The sequence below is a fragment of the Microtus ochrogaster genome, chromosome 10, assembly GCF_000317375.1.
Source record: "Microtus ochrogaster isolate Prairie Vole_2 chromosome 10, MicOch1.0, whole genome shotgun sequence".
Taxonomy (NCBI): domain Eukaryota; kingdom Metazoa; phylum Chordata; class Mammalia; order Rodentia; family Cricetidae; genus Microtus; species Microtus ochrogaster.
The window spans coordinates 72,543,159-72,557,630 of record NC_022016.1 but is presented as its reverse complement, the minus strand read 5'-3'; the positions used below and the strand labels follow the sequence as shown (position 1 = coordinate 72,557,630).

At 49.2% G+C, this 14,472-nt stretch overlaps 1 protein-coding gene across 1 annotated transcript in view; it reads right to left on the bottom strand.

Moving 5' to 3' along the window:
* Nucleotides 1-14,472, bottom strand: part of Plpp3 (phospholipid phosphatase 3) — a 79,247-nt gene that overhangs the window by 9,044 nt on the left and 55,731 nt on the right. The window contains exon 5 of the mRNA XM_005353498.2: nucleotides 6,469-6,645. Within this exon, the coding sequence (XP_005353555.1) occupies nucleotides 6,469-6,645 (177 nt within the window). The remainder of the gene's footprint in view (nucleotides 1-6,468; nucleotides 6,646-14,472) is intronic.

The following is a 14,472-nucleotide window of genomic DNA, read 5'->3' as shown; positions in this document are numbered from 1 at the left end:
AAACAAACAAACAAACAAAAAAACTAAACTGCCTTCCCAGAATCCCTATAAGCCTTGAATGGAATAAGAAAGGAGAAAACACTTGGTGGCTGTGATGGACTGTTCAAACCCTTCTCATGTTACTGTGATTATGGACCAAGACCATGAAGGAAATTCATCCTATGAAAGGAATGAAGAAGGTGTAGAGAACCGGGACCCTTCTGAAGGAAAACAAGGCTCTGCTTTGCTGAGAAATCTAGGAAGAGTCCTCAGGTTATCATGAAGCCAGAGTCTGTAAGGGCCAGCCCAGAAGGCTACTGATGAACAGTGGATGCTGGATCTAACCAGAGCTGGGGCCCAGGAACAAGCCACCACTGGGTGACAGAGACCTGACAAAGGCAGGGGCCAGTCTTCCCTGTCTAGAAGAACGGTCCCTGATTCTGAAACAAAAGGAAGCAGGAGTGAGGAACACCAAGATGGGCAAACCCACCATCCCATAATTTCCCTGGGTGTGCAACTCCAGGGTCAGAAGCCACACTGTGCTGTCTCATTCAGCTCCTTGCCTTAGCCACACCATATTCCCTCTGCATACGGTTTGCATCCTTCCCTGCCGTGCCATACAGTAAATGCCCAATAGAAAATGTTAGACATGACCTGCCAACAGGCCAACTAGCAAGTGGCAAGACACAGCTCTGGGCTCCTACTTCATGCCTCTCCGCAAAGGGACAAAGACAAGAGATTCTTGATGTACTTTGGAAACTGTCGAGTGCCATAAAGATACTCTGATCATCTCCCGAAGGCTCCAAATGAGTTATGCTCTGGCTTCCTTTCTCAGCCACATCCACATTCCTGCCTACCTGACAGTGGAGGACTAGGGAGCAAGGTGAACTTTGGGTACCACGGTCAGACTTTCGCAGAGTGTGAGACATCAGCGGAGAGGAGGCGGGCATCATTTCTTCCGCTCCTCTGGACCCAGGCAGCACTGGACTACATCCAGGGGAACAGGTGAGCATCTCCTACTAGAGGAGGAAGACTTACAAATTCCCGGGGTAGAAAGCATGCTTGGTGCTCTGTGTGAGCCCCTGAAACAAAACAAGGGACCTGGGATGAATTCTGATGTTGTGTGGACTTGGGCGTGTGCTGGGTTCTCTGCACGGAGCTTCCTCTCACAAGGCTACCAAGGCTGAATGAACTCTTCTTCACACGAGCTTTCTTGCCCAGGCTCTTCCCAAGGTCACTGCTCTGGGGCAAAGACAAAGAATGCCCTCGCCCTTCCCAGCATCCTGGAGGAAGATAGCAGGCACAAAAGAGCAACTGCTGGTGGGGGCCACACCCCCAGGAAGAGAAAACCAGGAAAGACCGCTGTGTGTTTATTAAACTTGGGAGCAGCTGCTTCCTCTACTGAACCCACAGCCGTGGAGGCTTGCCCTCTTCTGACCCCTCTCCCAGTGCGCCCCTAATTTACCATCTGTTAGAGGGTCAGTAAGGAGGTGACCAGATATGCAAGTTGTCACTAGACAGGAAATGAATTGATGTCCGCCCCTCTGTCCCACTGCCTGGTTGAACCCAGGTATTTAAATCTTTGGTAGGGGGAGCTGCAGAGGCGTGCAGGTAGGAAGAGCAGGGGGATCAGTGGAGCAGCCTTTGGCTCTGTTTGTCCATCTGTTCTGTGCACCTGTACGGCTAGCCAAGTGAAATGAAAGATAATATATGTCTGTTTGTCAAGGAATGTCTCCTCTTTTGTGGCCTTCTGCCTTGTTCCTCTGTCCCCATCTGGCGAAGGTGTGCCTTGGTGTGCTGTCCTTTCTGACTGAATTCCAGTATCTGCACCGAGTCCCAGGCACTGTGAAGGCTCAGTCTCATCAGGTTCCATAGTTGTCTCTTTCTGGAAAGCATCCAGTTGGCGAGCAAACTAAACCCACTCTCCGTGGGCACATCGTGTTTGTCTAGATAAGTCTGCTTGCTGTGACAAAACTGGCCTTCAAAGACTTGAACTGCCAGACCGTTGCCCAAGGCTCTGAAGAGACTGAACCATGACTAGGCCAACATGCTAAACCACTGGGAAGCTTAAGGGTGATCACCAAATTTAAGGCATGGTCATGGAGGAGATTTCTCCACCTGAAAGAGCAGGCTCAGCTTAGTTACATAGACACTGTTCCACTGAATAAAAGAAGGAGAGCTACCGGCCTCAAAGTTTTAGTTTGTTTGTTTGTTTGGTTGGTTGGTTTTTCAAGACAGGGTTTCTCTGTGTAACAGTTCTGGCTGTCCTGGAATTCATGTTGTAGACCAGGCTGGCCTCAAGCTCACGGAGACCCACCTGCCTCTGTTTCTCAAGTGCTGGAATTAAAGGCCTGTGCCACAACCGTCTGGCTAAGACCTCAAAGTTTAATTCACAGATAAAGAAACTAGTATCAGAGGGGAAATCTTATCTAAGGCCATAGCTCATTCATCAATCATGATTTCTGCAATGCTGATAAAACAACTGATATATGTCAGCTACCACAACAGGCACCCAGAATAACCACACGATTAAGCCATGGATTCTGCTATTAAAACACAATCTAGTTGAGGAGACAGATATATGAGCAGGTAATTGACAGAAGAGGCCAAAGTCATGGCAGAGCAAAGCACTAGGGGCCAAGAGAACACTAAACGAAAGTTGGGCAGGGATTGGGGAAGGTGTGGAGAGCTGAATACTGGTTCCTCAGAGATATCCGGAACCCACTCTCCAGACCTGTAATGATGCTACCTCACATCTGCCTAAGAAGACTGAGCAGATGAGATTAAGGTAAGGCCGTGGAAATGGATACCTGACCCTGGGCTATCGATGTACCAGCATCCCTGAGGACAGGCAGGCAGGGAAAGTGACCATACATCAAGGAACACAGGTAGCTAAAAAAGGCAAGGAAAACTGACTCTCCCTTCGGCCTTCCCATGAAACACAGCCTTTCCACACCTTGATTATAGCTCAGCAAGACTCATTTTTGGTTCCTGTGGTTCTTGGGGGCTTAAGAAAACATCTGTGCTGTTGTAACAGCTGGATTGAGATTGGGCTTACTTGTAACAGCAGCTGTGGAGGGCTCATACAAGAAGTTCTACCAAAGATGAAGTGGAAGTGGACTGTGCTCTATCAAAAGGAGTGGGCAGCTATCAAGGGTGAGAGCTCAAGAAGTGTGGCTTGCCAGCAGGTGAGGGAGTGGGGGGGTGGCGAGGGAGGTCTTTGAGAGCTGGCTTTTGCGTCAGACTGTGGAAGTGTGTCAGCTCTGGTTTCTCTACATTTTTTTCTGTGCACCTTAATCTTTCTGGACTCCTGTGTTCTCATTTTAAATGAAAAATAGTTGCCACAAACAGTGAGCTCGCCACAAGCATCAGCAAACCCACACCTCTGCCCAGACACCAAGGGGCCTCTGAGGCTGGGCAGGAGAGGTTTTCCGGCAGAGGAGGAAATAGATGCTAAGCAGCATGGCACTCTGTGGTTTGTGCAGTGCTGGAACCTTCTGACTCTGGGAGATGTCTCAGTAGGTCAAGAAAGTTGGATCCATGGTGGGACACACCTTTATGCTCAGCACTCAGGAGACAGGGGCAGGCAGATCTCCATGAGTTTGAGGCCAGCCTGGTCTACATAATGAGTTCCAGGCCAACCAGGATTACATAGTGGGATCCTGTCTTAACAACAACAACAACAAATATCACAGATACACTGCTGTGGAATATTTGTAACACTGTGAAGATGTGTCTATGCCAAGGCCCCTTCTGGCTGGTTTAATAAAGAGTTGAATGGCCAATCGTTAGGCAGGACTTCTGGACGAGGGAGATAGAACTCTGGGAAGAAGAGAGTTGGAGAGACACCAGCAGACTCAGGGCAAGTTGGGCGTCCACACTAAGGAAAGGCAAAGAGAGCCATGTGCCAGGACGCAGATCTAAAAGTATGGGTTAATGAAGTTATAAGAACTGGTTGAAAACAAGCCTAAACTAAAGGCCAAGCTTTTACAATTAATAAGTCTTTGTGTCATTTTTTTTGGGGTCTAGTGATCCAAAAATAGCCCGAGAAGAAAGCTTGCTACGGTCTATCCTGTCTACAAGTGAGAATAACACTTGTTTTCTTAAGGGACACTTCCGTCACATGGTGTAAGCAGAGTGGAGGTCAGAGACTGCGGCCTACCACACTAGGGCTGACTTGCACATGGGAGCTGATGGAGCTTAGACCCTACAAAGGCAAACAAATGTTCTCCATACGCTAGCGGGCCTCAGGCTAGATAGATACCTAGAGGGCCAGCATCTCTGACTCAGTGCAGCAGCTGGGGAGTTTTGTGTCTGTCTTTCCTTGTAATCCAAACCAGGGCCACACTATCACCCAGCTCTCTGTGGGAAAGGACACACTGGCTTCTTTTTTCCCTGCTGAGTTTTCCCAAACTCTTCCACTGAGCAACCAGCCACATATTCCAGAGACTTCTCTGCCCTGGCCTGTCAGATGACTTAGGCAAATCAAATCTCTCGGTGTTGTGCTTCCAAGCCAGTGGGACCAGGAGGTCCTGGCTACGTGCCAGGTGGAGTTAGGCATGGAAAGAAAAATGATCAACGAAGCCTAGTCCCTGCCACACCAGGCAGACAGGTAAAAGGGCAAAAGGCGCAGAAGATGTGTCACGTCTTCTCAATCTATCTAGGTGAAAAGAAACTTCCAGACCCAAAAGGCTAACCAGATCAGCCCAAGGCTTGGGAAGGTCCCTACCACACACTTAGATGACCCTCTTTAGACAGCTGTCTCCACGATTTCTGCACAGGGTAGCTCTGGCTGGCCCAGTGTCTGGCGTTCCCTCCCCCACTGCTGAGCACAGAGGGCATGGCTTTGAGTCATTCTTGGAGCAGCTCTTTGGCCTTGAGTGACCTAAGTCACTTGGCCAAGTCTGAGTTGCCCCATCAGTGCAGTGGCCACATGGGCCTCAAGGAAGTCACAGGGCAAAGTATTCAGAGAGGTGCCAACCAACAGGAGGTGGTTTTACAAACCCCGGGTGCAAACTCTCAGCCCACATTACAGTCACTCAGAGCCAAACAGGATAAAAGTCAAACTCCCAGGTTTCCTTCTGGAAAACAAGCCCTCCTTCTCCCGAGTTTTGTCTAATTGTTCATGGTCTGCACTCCAGAGTTGCAGTATAGACGAGAGGAAGGTTAGGAATGATCCCCACACCTTTTATTTTTTTTTAAATTGGGGTAAGGGAGACTCCAATTAGGGCAGCAGGCCCAGGCAGAAAGAAGCAGTGCAGCAGGCTCCCTGGCCTGCCCTCCTGCTGAGAGCAAAGCTCAGGAGGGTGCAGGCAGCAAAGAGTTACCCATCCCCCACTGTCATCACATATTAAAGGGCCAGGCACCAGAAGACAAGCTAGAGGGTGACAGCTGCTCCGGGTAACAATTGGCTCCCCTAATTTGCTCTCTCTTCTGGAGAGAAAGATACACACACACACACACACACACACACACACACACACACACACACACGCAGTCATGCAGAGAGACAGAGAGAGCGCACACACTAAAGACAGCCATCAAGACACAAGTCTCCTAGCCGGGCCCCTGACATCTAAGCTGGCAGGTGGGTCATCATGTCCATTGTGTCTACTTTGAGCACCCTAACACTGGCACCGTGGGCTGACCACACTGTGCGTGGCCTTTGCCGACCTGCTGAGGCCACATCCACATCCCTATTGCAGTCCTACTGAAGAACTCAGGACTAGGATCCCATGGGACCAGGGTGAGCACCTCTAAGAAGGGCCCCAGAAACCAAAGTCTGTGCACCCTCAGCATCTGGGATGCAGGAAAGAGGCAGGAGGGGCAGGGAGATGGAGGCTCAGGGAGGGGGAAAACTCTATCCCACCTTCACAGAGAATCAGGATGAAACATGGGAAAAAAAAAAAAAAGGAATCCATCTGTATTAGGGGAACCAATATGCGACCCACCCCAAGTTCAGTCTGGATGACGTTCTGATGATATGCAAGGTCCTTGGCCAAGGGAGGGTTTCTCCTTCAGCAAACCTCTGGTTCCCTAGTCAACACAGACCAAGGACCCTGGAGATCATTCATAGTAAGGTGTAGGGATTTCCCAAGAAGCCGAGAAGAGCCACGGACTAACTAGCGTCCACCAAAGCTGTGTATGAATAGGCTGTGTCAGGAGACTGCCAGTCTGTCCGTTCTTCACGTGTGTGCTAGGGCAACTTCAGTTTACTGTGGTTGGATACTGGGTCGCCTGGACAATATCTAAGCTGTCTTCGAATCAAAGCATTCTCCAAGTCCAAACTTGGTGCTCACGGAGAAGAGGATTCACAGACCCTATCAATCGAGTCTCACCTACCGATGGGGTGCTGGAGCCAGCCGCTCTTGGGACACTAGGAAGGGAATAGGAATGAAGTCTCCACAGTTTTAATCACTGAGCTGGAAACATTTAACAAGCACCCGTTTGGGGCTTCTGTTTGCACGCGAAGGACAAAGGGCTACTTACTATGCAGCAGGCCACCAGAGCTCCTTGGGCAAATCCTGCCAGGACGTCGCTGGGATGATGTTTGTGGTCAGATACACGTGACAATCCCGTGTAGAAGGCCATCATGAGCAAAGTGAACTGCAGGAGGGGCCGCAGCAGGCGGGCCCCTCGCCAGGTGAAGCGGGCCTGAAGGTAGAGCTGAGGGAAAGAGATAAAAGAGATGCTCAATGACTTCTCATTCATAGGCACTAGAACACCAGACCAGCATGCCCTACGTTTATGCTAAATGGAGCCAGCTAGATTTGGTGTGACACGCTGCTGATAGAGTATTTAATTTTGACATGATGCCAGTCACTGATCTTTATATTTACAGCTTGAAAAATGCTGAGTTTATTTAGAGGGATCAGCTAAAGAGACCTGAGTAAGATAGTACAAATGAATGGTTTTTTTTCGTACTGCTACGCACACAGCATTTAATAAACGTGACTTTCCTCTGATCCTCTGGATCTACGCGACTTAGAGAACAGTAACCAAGGCTTTGTTGCAGGACTGATAACGATTTACTAACAACACATCTGGGAGTTTTCTTGGGGATTACAGCTGCATAGTCTCTAGGGAGACCAGCAATCCCCTGCCACAGCGATGGAACACCCATGAAGCTTTGAGTGAGTTGCTTTGACAGGCCCGGCAAGGGGATGTTTCTGCTTTGAAAGAAAGCAGCTCCATCCAAGAGAAGTTTCCAAGTCACCAGTAGGAACCTGGATTCTGAATCAGCAAATGAGGAAACATAAACCAGCCAGACAATGCCAGAGAACTTTCAAGGGGACGTTGACAGATACTGTGCTGGGTGGGTGGAAGAGTAACCTGAAGAAAAATGTAAGAAAAAGACAAGAAAAGAGGAAGAAAAAAAAACCACCCCAAATACTACCTCCGGCCCAAGGAAAGTTGAAATGACGTCAACTGGGTATTGTCCCCTCAGGAATTATCTTGCTGGAGTTTCCGCTTTAACCTCTGGGCACAACCTACTTCCTAGGTTCCTGTGGGAACTTGGGAAATGAGGGGGAAGAAGCAAGAGGAACAAGGGGGAACTTCCGACTACAAATCAAAGCAGGGGAGAGGCCAAGAGAAGGGAAGAGCAGAGGGAGGGGCTGCTAGCCACATGACAGACCTGAGGCAGGGGCAAAGGCCAGACCTCCCTTCCAGAGACAACGGGGCACTTTCCTTTTGGTGGCCAGGAAGGAGCATGCCAAGGGCCAGGAGGCCAGGCCTAGGGGACAGAGGGAGAATGGAAGATCCCAGAGGCACTTGGGCTGTGCAGGAGCCTTGTCTAGGACAGAATTCTCACTTACTCGGAAAATACAAAGCCACCCATAGGAAACAGGTGGCCCTACCATCACCATGACACAGTGACTCTGATGTTAGAAAACCTAAACACACTGAGTGGAAAACTAATAAGAGGGGATACTGCTGTTGGCTGCTAAGCAAATCTAAGGAAAATCAATGGGTTTCTCATTTATCAGCAATAATCAGTTAAAACCTAGAAGCAGCAGCAAAATCACCATCCCAAAGGTGAAGACAATGAATACAAATTAGTGCATCCCAAACTTCCTTTGTGAAGGGACATAAAGGCCACTTTCAATAGAGATCTAGAATCTTCATTAATAAGAACAATGAATGTATACATTTAATTAGGACACGATGCACATTCTAGAACACCCGGAGAATAAAACTGGAACGTTCGTTCTCAAGGAAAACACCCCGCAGGACGGAACCATACACTGGTAGGTGCTAAGGACAAAGAGCTGAAACGTTAACTCCACTCCGTACACAGTGATGGGTTCAGTAAGTGTACTAATGTGTCTCTGAGACACCACGAAAGAAGGTGGAAGGCAGCTAGTGTCATTGCCAAGTGCAAAGGGTGATGAACTTGAACCATCGAGATGGAAGACTATTTTGACGGAAAGCAAGGGAGAATTGGGAGGCTGCTGAGTGCGGTACTTCCAACAGTCCAGCCTAGCTGGAGAAGAGAGTGGATGAGGTATAGGGAGAAATAAGGTTGCAGAGGGCCTTGGGCACCAAGCCAGGAAATATGCCCTTTGTTGGGCAGACCAATTTCTCTCAAACTATATTCCACGGAATACTAAGGGTCGGACAAGACAGACTGGTGAATGTTCTATACTAAGTCTGTAATTTTGTCACAATGCTTATAACATTATTAAAGGTGTTGAATCCTTCAGGAGAAAAGACCCATTAGTTGGAATTACTTATTTTAGAGAATATCTACCTATTGGTGGTGGTGGTGGTGGGGGGAAGGCATTGGAAATTTGAAAATTGGCTCTAAGCAAGGTACCAAGGGTGAAAATCTAGATGCTTTGGAAGGAGTATAGGCAACAATGGGTTACCATAGGCAGGGTAAATAATCACGGTAATTCTAAGGCATCAGGTCATTGACCTCTCCCTCCTTCATTGTGCAATACTCTGATGAATCATGAACCAAAAGATCTTGCCTTTAAGCCTCGCATGGTGTCTATACGCCAAACAGGAAGCACAGGTGAGCAGGTAGCGACTTTGAGACCTGCTTGAATTACATAGTGTCTCACTATAGGAGCAGGGATGGAAATCATGCTGGCCTCACTATGAGCCCAAACAAGTTGACATTCTAAGTGCCCACTCAGGCTTGCCTTCCTCCAGCTACTCTTGGCAGTGGACAGACAGACGGATGGATGGACAACAGAAAGAGCACAGGTTTTAATCAGAACGCCCTCGTGCCTCAGCTTCCTTTCAGGTGAAGGAGAGTAATAACCGGTGTCTCAGAGGCCATGGTATGGACGGGTGGGCCGCAGAGATAGAGGATGTAGCACAGCACACACAACCCGATTAGTACTAGATTTTAATCTTTAATCGCTTTTCTTTAAGCACCTCTAAGGGTTTTCTGTTTCCTTCACTGAAAAGCCATAGGTCTCAGAGAGCACTCACGCAGAATCCCACCCTTCCCTTGCTCGCTGCCTGCAGACTTAGGTCACAGGTCTTGGAAGCCAGGGTGGGGTAGAGGAAGGGCGGACTCCCCACCGGACAAGGCTACATCTCCCCTGCCACTGACTCAGAGGCTTCAGGCTGGGGCTCCAGAAGAGAAAAAATCTCCTACAGGAGCGGAACTGGGGAGGAGACAGGCATCAGAATAGCTCCAGGAAGAGAGGAAGGGAGTGCTTGTGAATGAGAACAGAGTACGGGCCATGGGAAAAGAATTCCTCACACGGACTGGGAATGACAGCCAGTAGAGGCGACTTGTGCCTCCTTATCGATCAGGGATTAGAACACCGTGGAGCAACAACCTCACAGTCAGGAATGACCCTGATGTTTACGATGGAGACTGCCCTTCGCCTTGACATAAGAGTTATTCAGTGACTGTGACGGGCTTTCCAAAACAAATAAATTACTAAAGGAAGACCTTGTGCAATGATCTTCCACTTAATGGATGTGTTTGATTCGAAGTTAGTTAGGCAATGGCAATAGGCTTTGTGGCTGACAGTAGGATCCAACCACCTACCGATGCCACCACCAAATGGGTGGGATCTTCTGGTGCCCAGTCCAGTTCACAAGAGCTAACTTAAGACTGTGGTTCGGATCTCAAAAGGTTCTCTACATATAATCTGGAACTCCGGGCAGCAACTCTGGAGGCTCCACTCATTCCCAGTTCCTGGTACTGGTTCAGGCCACTCAAGAAGAGGACATTAAAACCAAAACAGACTTTCCCTGTATCAGAGAGGGCCTGCAAGAGCTTCAGCTAAGTCCTCAGAGTGAGTTACCATGACCACATGCGGGCCGCTCCCAAAATCCTGTCCTGCCTGTGTCTGTTGCTCTCTGTGACCGGCTCTGGGCTGAGAACTCACTCACTACTTGACTGCACATGAGGGCCCCTGCTAAGTCATTCTACTTTGCTGAAGTTCTTTGTTCTCATAGATAGCCTTAGATATGCTCACTCTCAAAAATTTACTTATTTTTAGCTTATGTGTATAGGTGTTTTTGCCTGCATGTGTATCTGCGTGAAGGTGTCAGAATTCCTGGAGCTGGAGTTACAGATATTAGTATTAGTGAAGTGCCAATGTGGTTGTTGGAAATTGAACCCGGGTCCTCTGGAAGCGCAGGCAGTGCTTTTAACCACTGAGCCATCTCTCCAGCCCCCAAGATGTGTTCAGTTTTAAAACTGGAAGGACACACACATTTTTAGCAGTAGAAATTTTTAGCACTACGGTAATAAGGCTCCTGTGTCCCGACAGTTTGCTTTGCTGATGCTGAGGCTGTGCTTCCAGCTGCTAACACAGACCTGCCGGGTGGGGTGTGAGGAGGATTACACTCAAAGGTGCGCATCTGCCTCCCCTTCTCAGAGGAAGGCACATAGGACCCTGGCATCCATGCTGCATCCATAAATGGAACTTCCTCCCTGGCCCTAGCTTCAAATCTGGGGTTCTATGGAATGGGACTTCCAATTAGATCTCTTTATACTGAGTTCCAGCCTGGTGCTGTCTACCTGGGGATGAGCCTGGTGTGTGAGCCACACTCCAAGGCTCCCTAATTCTTGCTAAGTCATTTGTGTTTCATGCTGTGATTTGCATGCTGGAGAAACAGGCCCGCCCAGTCTTCTCCCCTGCTGCCACTGCTCTTGGGACAGGTGGGTTGACAGTGGAAAGGAAGCTTTCTGAGAGGCAGCACAGGTCACCCACACCCAGAGTGAGACACTTTCTCGCTCTCCAGTCTCCTCCTGGGCTCCCTATCTGACCCGGGTTCATGGGCTTGGCAGAAGGCCACATGATGTAAACCAGCTTCCCTCTGTAGAGCTATTAAACTGCCTTGAAGACAAAAGATTTTTTTTTTTAACCTGACACCCCCTTCCTTTCCAGAAAAATCAAACCTCATTTTTCCATCACTATCAAGAGAAGGAAAGGAAATGACGATTCTGTCAAGCACTGAGTTAGACACTGGGCTAGAAGCTGAGTTATTGGCAACTGCCACCATCATCACGCTAGGTGGACACTGCACTGGGGTACCCATGGCACAGATGAAGAGACCCAGGCAGAAGAGGCTGTGTTGCTCAAGGCAACAGGGAGCTCCGGATTACATGGAAGAATTGTCTCTTTGAGTCTAAGGTCTAACTCAAGGGCTGCTGGTCTCGGTAGGAAATTACTGCTTCACACTGAGTCCCGGTTTTCAGAACTCTCTCCAGTCTAGGGAGAAAAGAAGTCATTCTAGGGAGCAATGTAGCTGTCATCTGGGACAAGCTCCGGAATATCTGGAGTGTCAGGCTCCTCTACCGCACCTGTCTGACATACTTAAAACACCCACATCTCGACGGCAGACATCCGGCTTGTATAAGTGAGTGGAAGGCACTGGCCTGGGAATCTCTGAGCTGACTTAGTTGGTAGAGCTCCACTACTTCCACCCTGAATCAGGGAGAGTCTCAGACTCAGTCACAACTATACGCTTTTATGGGTTTCTCCACAAATTCCGAGAGCATCTTTGGGGTTTCCAGGTGCTAACACAGGTCCTGGCTCACAGCAAGTGTCTACAAATGGGTGGATGGATAGACAGACGGAATGAAGCAGAAAAACATCTGGTATAGTGGTTTATGCTTTTCTCCCCCTAGAGGCAGCAATCATGTCCCTATGAGAGGTTGGAACACGTTCTTCCAGGATCTGTGGGAATGCCTCATGGGCACCCCAGACCCTATGCTCTGGGGTTTCAAACTTATTGAACAAAACCTCAATGACTAACAACCACAGCCTGGAGAATGTGGCCGTGGGAGGTCAGCCACTTCCCTGTTTCCTTGGTACCCAGCACATCCTGTGACACACACAAACACTTCTCACAGGACAACACAGCAGAAGCCAATGGGGAAAGGGTTCAGTGAAGAGGCAAAAGCCTTGCTCCTAGACCACAGGGCTCTTAGTAATCTAGCAAGTCCGTGAGTAGAATGACAAGCAACTTATTGGACTGAAAATGACCATTGATCTACGACCATCTAGTGACCTGAGGCTCACCCAACACTCATTCCACCCATCAAACACTCACTGCACACTCGTTAAGGGTGTGAGGAGAGAAGGAAGGATCTATGATGGAGGATGAGACTATCTATTTTATACAGGGCAGTCGGGGAGGGCTTTTCTGAGAAGGAGACCTGAAAAAAGTCAAACTTGGGCAAGGTGCTGCCTTCCAAGGAAGGAGGAGCCTGGACGTAAACCCACTGTACCCTAATGTGCAACGCAGAAGGAAATGGTGAACGCAGAGTTCCTCATCGCGGAGGTCACTGATCAATATCATTTCCTGCTGCCTTCTGGCCACCAAGCAGTACGGAACTGGACAGCTGACACTCTGGAGGTGGAAGGCGCAGAGTGTGCTTCTACGTGCTGTGGCTCCCTCCCGTTTTCACAAGACTTGTCTTCATGTATCTGCTCCAGCAGACCACAGTTCCAAAATAGCCATAACACCCTACTCATCTCCCGATCGCTTGGGCACAAGGTGCCACACTATCGTCATTGTCTTCCTAGGGCCTCTGCCTGAACTCTTGAAGCACCGTGACCATGCCTTACCAAATTCCATCTTCCCACTCTTATCATGGCACTTGGTACCTATCAGCTGTTCACTAAATACTTGCCAAATGCTGAATGGGTGGTTTTCTTGTGGATGATCCCAGGTCCGAGGCATCCCAGGAGCCCTGGATGGTATCTGAGAATCTGGTACACAGTGGAGACACCAGGTGTGAGACATAAATGGGTGTCTGCCCTAGTGTTGGTATTTATCCGGCTAACTACACTGTCCTCGTGCCCTGACCATGGAGGCAAAGAACCAATCCAGATGTGGTCTTCAGGGATGGAGGCCAAGGCCCCGAGGTGGGAGGCATGCTGTATGCTTCTCTGTGCTGTAGTAATCTCTAACAAACCTTAACCTCATCCTTAAGCTTCCACGCCCCGAGATAATTTGGTGTTTCGTCCATGGTTTTCCCAAGCCACCCATTTTGCAAATCCAAACCCAGTCTGGAGTGCCTTTCAAAGCTCTGGAAGCTGCTGCTGCTGATGATGATGGCTGAAGCTGACAGAAAGGCCTGCTGTGGGGATGCCGGGTGTTTTTAGTCAGCCCGTCTTTGAACTCCAGGCTTACAGGGCCAGAAGTTTGGCCCTCATGATTCCCTTCCTCTTTCATCACACAGAGGACTTTAAACTTCTTCCAAATAAAAACACACAGACTGCGCGGATAAACAGCACCAACCCTCACTCCTTTTTCTTTCACTTGACAGATGGAGAATGTAGGGCCGGATTAGTGGTAACCACTTTCTCAGATAGACGTGACAGTGTCCATTTTACAGACGAGTAGACAGAGGCTGATGAGTCTCTCACTCATAGCTCACAGCTAGCTAATAGCAGAGTCAGTATCTGTCTGATTCTAGGGGCAAAAGCAACACGGGTGTGGGTGCACCGTGCTCAGCTGGTTCCCATATGATCCTCTCCAATGCTCCAGGGAAGCCATGGATCTCAGGCTGTCAGAGAAAGCTCAGGGTACGTGGAGGGTAGGCCAGGCTCCAGGTCCAACTGTAGCACTTCCTGGGGTCCAACATAAAAGCCCTGGGATGAAGGGCTTGTCTCACTGATGGCAAGATTTCCACTCCCAAGCAGGGAGCTTCAAACCTCCTTGAGGGAAGGTTTGCGAGTGGGACCTGGGAAGGACTGGGATTTGTGTGGAATATCATACAAAGCCAAGGGCTAGGAAGGAGCACTGCTCGAATTGTCAGCCTTTTGAGATTACTTTAAGGCAGATAACCTTGGGGCGGGGTGGGGCGGGGTGGGAGGCGAGCTCTGTGTGTGTGTGTCTGTCTGTCTGTCTGGATCTGAATGTGTGGGTGTCTTCAAGAATGGACAGTGCATATACGCATCTCTGCACAAGTTCCCAAGATCTTGCGGTTGTGTGTAATCAAAAGGTCTGTGCGCGCGCGCGCGCGCGCGCGCGTGTGTGTGTGTGTGTGTGTGTGTGTGTGTG